The sequence below is a fragment of the Hipposideros armiger genome, unplaced genomic scaffold, assembly GCF_001890085.2.
Source record: "Hipposideros armiger isolate ML-2016 unplaced genomic scaffold, ASM189008v1 scaffold_15, whole genome shotgun sequence".
Taxonomy (NCBI): Eukaryota; Metazoa; Chordata; class Mammalia; order Chiroptera; family Hipposideridae; genus Hipposideros; species Hipposideros armiger.
The window spans coordinates 5604297-5612662 of NW_017731365.1; the positions used below are offsets into that span (position 1 = coordinate 5604297).

General features: G+C 36.4%; 1 protein-coding gene across 1 annotated transcript in view; it reads right to left on the reverse strand.

The window, feature by feature from the left end:
• Positions 1–8366, reverse strand: part of P4HA1 (prolyl 4-hydroxylase subunit alpha 1) — a 98614-nt gene that overhangs the window by 76395 nt on the left and 13853 nt on the right. The window contains exons 2-3 of the mRNA XM_019624640.1: positions 2776–2882; positions 1101–1197 (exon numbers count right to left, since the gene is read on the reverse strand). Coding sequence (XP_019480185.1) covers positions 1101–1197; positions 2776–2851 — 173 coding nt within the window. The 5' untranslated portion in view covers positions 2852–2882. The remainder of the gene's footprint in view (positions 1–1100; positions 1198–2775; positions 2883–8366) is intronic.

Below are 8366 nucleotides of genomic sequence, written 5' to 3' on the forward strand. Positions count from 1 at the left end.
CTCTGGCGTCCCAAGCCAGCTCTTAACGCGCCACTCGGCAGGCCCAATAGACACCATTTAAAAAAAAAACTGAATACCTAGCTACTCATTAAACAAAAGATAGGAAAGAAATCTCAGGTCAGGATTAACTATGAACCTGAATCAATTAAAAATAAAATAACATTTGAGGAAAAACTATATCAATTAAATAATACAAACCATACTTATCACTGTAATCTCTAGAATGGAGCAACAGGAGTGAATGATAAATAGAATTGAAAAACTGCTCCAGAGTGTGACTTCATTAAGGAGGATAAAGGACAGAAAATATTAGCAACCATTTAAAAAACTGTCAGCTAATAACTCATACCCATTTATATTCTGATCTCAATCCATGTTCTTCCATGTGAATGCTTGGACCAGGCCTAACTCTTGTTTACTGTTCTCCTATTTTAGCCATTTCAGCTGGCTTTTGAAGACTGACGAATGGCTTTTTTTTTTTTAATAAATTTATTGGGGTGACATTGCTTAATAAAATTATATAGATTTCAAGTATATAATTCTATAATACATCATCTGTATACTGCATTGTGTGTTCACCACCCACAAAGGTACTAAACTTACAGACCTTGGCCTTAGAGAGGATAGTATGAATTTGACCTCAAAAGCAAGGGAAGTAAAATAAAAAATAAATGGGATTATATCAAACTAAAAAGCTTCTGCACAGCAAAAGAAACCATCAACAAAACAAAAAGGCATCCAACCAAATGGGAGAAAGATATTTGAAACACCACCTCCGATAAGGGGTTACTATCCAAAATATATAAAACTCATATAACTCAAGGGCAAAAAAACTCAAACAAATCAGTTAAACAATGGGCAGAGGACCTGAACAGACACTTTTCCCAAGAAGACGTACAGATGACCAACAGATATATGAAAAAATGCTCAACTTCACTAGCTATACGGGAAATGCAAAGCAAAACCACAATGAGATACCACCTCACATCTGTTAAAATGGCTATTATCAACAGAGCTTTCACTTCCACTCAATATTTTAGCTGAAGAAAGAAAACATCCAGGTGGAGTCAGAGTCATAATAAGTAAAACACTTTGCTTACTTTTTTATTTGTTCTAATTTGTCTTCTTCTGCCTTAATATAGTCTTTCAGGGAAGTCACCAGATCTTTCTCTGTATGGATCAAGTCAGTCATCTGACCTAAAAGAAAAAAAGGTTATCAAATACCCATATTCATCACCAAAATTTTTTAGAATAATTTAAGAATAATCAAGAATGCTTCATTCTATGAGTGGATTTAACTGGCATGAATCTAATATGTTGGAGACAGCATTTCTTTTTCCTTTTTTTAACCAGATAAATAAAAATAAAGCCAAAAATTGTTCAAATAATGTGTTCCAATTCTAATTTTCAGCTACTTAATTTTGCAAGCTTGGCCTATACTGACAAAATTTTTTTTAAATTTATTTTTATTAAATTTATTGGCGTGACATTGGTTAGTAAAATTCTATGGGTTTCCAGTATCCATTTCTATAATACATCATCTATATATTGCATTGTGTGTTCACCACCCAAAGTCAGTTCTCCTATCACCATATATCTGACCCCCGATATTCTTTTCTACCCCACCCCCAACCCCTATCCTCTGGTAACCACTAAACTTTGTCTGTGTCTATGAGTTTTCGTTTGTCTTGTTCATTTGTTACTTTCAGTTTTATATCACACATATGTGTGAAATCATATGGTTTTTTACTTTTTCTGTCTGACTTATTTCACTTGCCAAATTGTCTTTTCATCTAAAAATAAAACACTACTTTCCAAGGGTCAATGATTCTTCCTCCCTAACTCCCCTCTCACCGTTTTCTGTTTTTCAGGCTAATTAGAATTAAATTTTTATTCAATATATAAAAACCACAGTAACAAAAAGTATTCTTCACAATTTAAGTTCAAATAATCCGTATTTAGTTATTTGTAATGGGATGAGAGGACTCATCATTTTATATCGCAAAATGACGTGTCATAAATATAATATCTGTATTTCAGTTGGCTCTACAATTATGCAAGGGTAAAGCTGGTCAACAGGATGAATGAAAACATCTCATTTAAGACAGATGAAAGCATGCATATAAGAAAATATAAAAGGATACACATCAAACTGTTATGAATATTTCCGGGGGAAAGAGGACATGTGGTCTTACATTCTATATACTTCTGGTTTTTCCCCCTTTAATCAATACTTTTAAAGATTTTTAAAAAAATTATGATGAAGGAAAAGAATCACAGTAGATTCTTAAATGGAAAAAGCAGGATATGAAAAAACATGCAGTAAATTGTTTGTATATCTGGGCATTAAAAAAGACTAAGTATATGGGCTGGCCGAGTGGCTCAGTTAGTTAAGAGCTTGCTCAAGAGTGTGAGCTCTGAGCAACAACGGTTTGATGCCCAGTCCGAGCTGAGCTGCCGCTAAGCTGCCAACAGGTGGCAGGATAGCTCAGCTAAAAAAAAAAAAAGACTAAGTATAAGCAGTAAATTATTTGCTGGGAGGACCCATTAACAAAAAATTTTCTATGGTATGCTTTTCTAAATTTTTACAAGTTTCTAACCTGTAAATGTATTGCTTTTGTAATAAGAAAAAAAATAATTTAAAGAAAACCAAAATTGAATTTTAGAGAGTCTATTAGGGAATACAGTGTATTTGTTTTTACTGATTTAAAATACTAAAAAATGGAAAATTTTAAATGCAAAAACAATACAAACCCAAAAAAAGTTAAGACTTACCAATTGAGGTATAAAAGCCTGGATGGGCCAAAGACTGGGGAAGTAAAATCCCTACAATTAAAATACACCGGATCATCTTAGAAGACTTAATTTACAGGTTCACACACCTAAAAGAGAAATACAATCATCACCAAAAAAAATAAAATTAAATTAAGCGTATAAAACCAAAATGTAAGTCAGACCCCAAAGTGCCCATGAGACTATTGTTAATTCTTATAAGTTGATTTAATATTAATGAGAGCTATCTTATTTTTCATATAATTAAGGACTCTAGCTTGATATTTCATGTTAAAAAAATACATGTTTGTTATCACCTAATAATTTATGCTTAAAATTCAACCTAAGTTTAAGTAGTCCTTAATTACTACTACGATTACAGTAACCAAATAGCCTGAAAAATAACTTTTCTGTGATCTAGATCTAAACCATTAATTTCCCATAAAAACATACCAGTTTATTAAAGAAACTTAATTTAAATATTACCAAAATACATTCTAAAATGTTAGAATATGTTTTAAAGAGAAAAAAGGTTTCAGAGCTTTCTGATTAATCCTTTAAAGTCTAACTTGCTCCATCTATCCCTATATGGCTTTAAATTTTAAAATAAGTTCAATTAAAGTTGTAGATTTAGGGGTGATGTAAATGTTCTAAAATTGACTGTGGTGATTGGCAGTTGAAGAACACTAAAAGTATAAAAAACCATTGACTCATGAATATTAAATGGGTGAATTGTATGGCATATGAATTATGTCTCAATAAAGCTGTTATTTTTAAAAAGTTGTATAGAATCCAAAAAGAATAAACAGCCCTGTCAATTTAAGCTCGTAATTTCACTCAAAGGACCTAGTGTTGAGTTGCTTTCTCTTATGTACTGCATTCTATGTAAAAAATTCCTTAGCCTAGTACATAGCTGTGGCATTTTTTTTTTTTTAAACCTGGCAGCAAAGCCCTTCTGTCTTTTGGTTCTTTTTTTTGATCCCCGGGAGCGCTGTCTTTTCTGCAATGGGTTCTTCATGACAGATGCAGATATCAAACAGCAAAAAGATTTTACCCTGCTTTCCCAAATGCCCCCTGAGCACTCTTCCCTTGCTCCTTTCTCCATCACATACATGCACTTTGAATCCTTCTTATCACCTTACAGGAGAAAAAGTTACCGTGAGAATACCGTTTGCCCCAGTAACAGGCTTTCTCTGGTTACTCTGATTTGTCACCCTATTCCTCATTGTGCAGGCACCTCTGACTCTTCCCCAGTGACTTCACCTAAACTAACAGGTCCAAATCCACATTGGAAAGCTCCCTATTCTGCAAAAAAAATAAAATAAAATAAAAAATAGCCCAGTTTCCTAACTTGAATCTCAACAAAAATAGATCACCATAGAAACTAACATTCTGGAAGTGCTCCTAAGTCTCCTCCCTCAAGTATGCTGCAAGCTTCCAGATACTTCCAGAACCACACAGTAGTAAAACACACTGCTCTCTTGGCTGCTTTACAGTAAAGCTTTGGGAAGGCTTCTAGAATGTACCAGATGCAGACACTTCCTCTCCTGGGCTCCTGCCAAAGCACAAGGCTTTTTCAAAATCCTGGACTGTCTGAATAGTCTAGAATCTTCTCACTGTTTAAACGGGTTTCTGCCATAATTTTCTTCATAACTAAATGTTATTTCCAGAAAATACAAATGTGTCTGCTGTACTAACAGGAAGCTAATCAGAAATGTTGTGTAAATGTTTAGCTCCGATAAGAAAGTTTAGATTTGTCAGATAAGAGGTTGTCATTTTTATTGCTAAATAAAATTTTTTCATCATCCTTAAACCTCACAATGAATCAAGAACCATTTGCCTATAGAAATTACTTGAAAGTTGCATTTTAAAGAATGATAGAGCTTATATAAAAATGAAAGCATTAATCACATAAAAAATACACCTTTATCTTACATCATGCTGCAAAAGAAATTCTGGATTAAAGAGTTATAATCAACAACAAAAAAAATAACAGCAAAAGAAAAGTTATTGGATCTCTCAAATGAGAGAATTTCTAAGCTTAAATAAAAATGATAAAACAGGGCAGGCCGAGTGGCGTGTTGATTAAGAGCTGGCTTGGGACTCCAGCTCTGAGCAGCAAGGCCCTGGTTCGGATCCCACATTAGGGCCAGTGACTCTGCGCCCTCTACAGCCAAGATGGTGAACAACAGCTCGACCTGAAGCTGAGCTGTCATGAGTTGCTGGTGACGGCGTGAGCTGCAGTGGGCTGCCGTGAGCTACAGTGAGTGGCTGGCAGCCAGCGTCAGCTGCCAAGAGCCGCCATGAGCGGCCATCCAGTGGTTGGCAACCGATCTGCCTCAGCTGGGAAGAGCACAATGATCATAATACCGACATGCGCCAGTGAAGCGACGTCCTCCACAACTAGACTGAAGAACAAAAGGACAGCAACTTGTCTGTTCCCCTTCCCTGATTCCCCAACGTTGTTTCCCTCCCCCAATTCCCCAATAAATCTTTTTTAAAAAAAATGATGAAACAACCTATTGAAAGCCAGATGTGATTTAAATACACAAAATAATTTAGGTTTATATATATTTTAAGTAACTATAAACTACAAACTAGGAAGCCAAAGGAAATAAAGCTCATTTAAGGAACTCATATAAATCAATAAAAAAAAAACCACTAAAATGTTAATAGATAAGTGGATTAAGAACACAGAAAGTCACAAAAGAGGGACTATATATAGATAATGAAAGAAAAAAAGCTCATTTATTAGTAATCAAGGACACAAAAAATTGAAATAAGATAGCTACTTTGTGCTCACTCATCAAATGAACATGAAACAAGTTAACAATTAAAAATGATGATGCTGGGCCGGCCGAGTGGCGTGATGGTTAGGAACTCGCTTGGGATGCCAGAGGGCCCCGGTTCGGATCCCACATATGAGGGCCAGTGACACTGCCCTCTACAGCTAAGATGCTGAACAACGGCTCGACCTGGAGCTGGGCTGCCGGGAGTCGCCGGCGACGGCGTAGGCTGCAGCCCCTGTGGCAGTGGGTTGCCATGGGCTACCGTATGTAGCCAGCAGCCAGCGTGAGCGGCCAGCAGCCGCAGTGAGCGGCCAGCAGCCGCAGTGAGCGGCCGTCCAGAGGCCGGCGACTGATCTGCCTCGCCAGAGAAGAGCGCAATGATGGTGCCAACTTGGGCCAGTGAAGCAACGTCCTCCACAACTAGATTGAAGAACAAAACGACAGCAACTTGTCTGTTCCCCTTCCCCCAACTCCCCAGCACTGTTCCTATCCCCCTAATTCCCCAATAAAAAAAAAAATCTTTAAAAAAAAAAAATGATGATGCTGTATGTCAAGAAACTTAAAATGAACATATTCTTTAACTTGTGAATTTAAATGAAAAAAGAAGATTTGAAAATTAATATCAACTCTCATTCTTTCTTGGTGGGAATGCAAAATGGTACAGCTACTTTGGAAAACAGTTTGGCGGTATCTCAAAAAATTAAACATACTTTTACCATATGATCCAGCAATGCCTTGTTCATGGTATTTACCCAAAGGAGTTGAAAACTATGTCTACACAAAAATCTACATACAGGAGTTTATAGCAGTTTTATTCATAATGGCCAAAACTTGAAAGCAACCAAGATGTCCTTGGTGAATAAACTGTGGCACATCTAGACAATGGAATATTATTCAGTGCTAAAAAGAAATGAGCTGTCAAGCCATGAAAAGACATGGAGGAACCTTGAATGCATATTACTTGGTGAAAGAAGCCAATCTAAACAGGCTGTATACTGTACGATTCCAAGAATATGACATTCTAGAAAAGGCAAAACTATGAAGACAGTAAAAAAATCAGTTTGTGGGGTTGTATAGATGAATAAGAGAGGATTTTTAGGGCCGTGAAAATACTCCATATGATATCATAATGATAAATGCATGTCATTATACATTTATTCAAACCCATAGACCTAGAGTTAACCGGTAATGCAAACTATGGACTTTGGACAATTATGATGTGTCTGTCCCACTCTGGTGGGGATGTAGAGAATGGGGGAGACTGTGCAAGTGGGGGGTGGGCTGGGGGTGTATAGGAAATCTCTGTACCATCCTCTCAATTTTTCTGTGAGCCTAAAACTTCTCTAAAAAAAAAAGTCTGTAAAAAATAAAAATATTGAATATGATTAAGTTTCCACTACTCTGACAGAAAGCTATGAATACTGAACACAACAAATTTTAAAAATTAATATAATATGATAACTATGCAAGAAAATATGCAGAGGAAATTCACCAAAATGAAACTGTCCCTGGACAGCAGAACACTAGATGATTTTTTTTCTATTTCTCTGTATTTTCCAGTTTCCCAGTGTATATTAACTTTTAGAGTGACAAAAAATTAACTCTACAAAATAATAAATCTAAAACATCAGCTCCCATATTATGGCACCCTGAGCCTTTAAGGAAGCGGTTATCTACTCTCTAACACAAAAAAAGTAGCTAAAAATACTATACATGTTTGAACATGTTCCATTTTCTAACTCTATAAGCCTCCAGATTTCTCTCTCTGCGTCAAAGACAGTCACACTTACCTGAAAGCAACCCAGATACCTAGCTGTGAACTACCTGCCAGAACAGCACACTTTTCTCCTTCCTCGCAGAGACACGTGACCCAGGCTAAGCCAGTCGTTGACCTTCATGCCCATGAACATAAAACTTGAGGGGTGGGACTTGAGAAATGGTAAAAAGCAGCTCTTAACTGCAGTTGCTAAGCTCAGAGGATATTAATTTGGAATTGCCTGTGACCATCTTTCCCACTTGTCAAGGAACCTAATCTATAAACAGGAAAAAGTCATGTAGAGTCATGCAGGTCCAAGCTCCTCGGTCCTGATTCTTCCAATTATTGCTTTGAATTTTTGAGCTGCCCCAATAATCTTCCAACCCAACTAAGGGAGCCTGTAAATTCCCTTTTTCTTAAGCTAGTTCATAGATTTCTGTCATTTACAATAGAAAGTTCAGACCCATACAGCATTACTCCAAACTACTGTGCCCGCCTAAGCTAGTTAATAAAAATAAAGATAGCCCTGTATAGCAGTGGCTCGCAAATTGGAGTACATCAGAATCATCTAACGGTCTGATGTACCTAGATAATTTACCCAAGTTCTCAAGTGGTACTGATGCTAAGGTCTGGGGATCAAACTGTAAGAACCACTGGATACAAACATCCCTTAAAATCACAGAAAAGGTGCTCTCTGCCTTTAAAATAGATTTAACTTAAACTTATTTTGTGAAAAAATATCACTGAATTTCTAATTACTCTCAGGAATGGTTCTTCTACTCTATTTTAATACTATCTCATCCACATTCTTTCAGAAACCTTAAGTGATCTGTGTGATATGACATAAGAGGCAAGGATTATCTTTAGCAATCACAGGTTTTTAAAACACAATGGTCTCCTTACTAATGAAGTCTCACTTCCATTGATTTCCACCTGCATTTGATTAGCAGCTTGCAAAGCAAATAATATATATATATTTTTAAGATTTTATTGGGGAATTGGGGGAGGGGAACAGCGCTGGGGAATTGGGGGAAGGGGAACAGACAAGT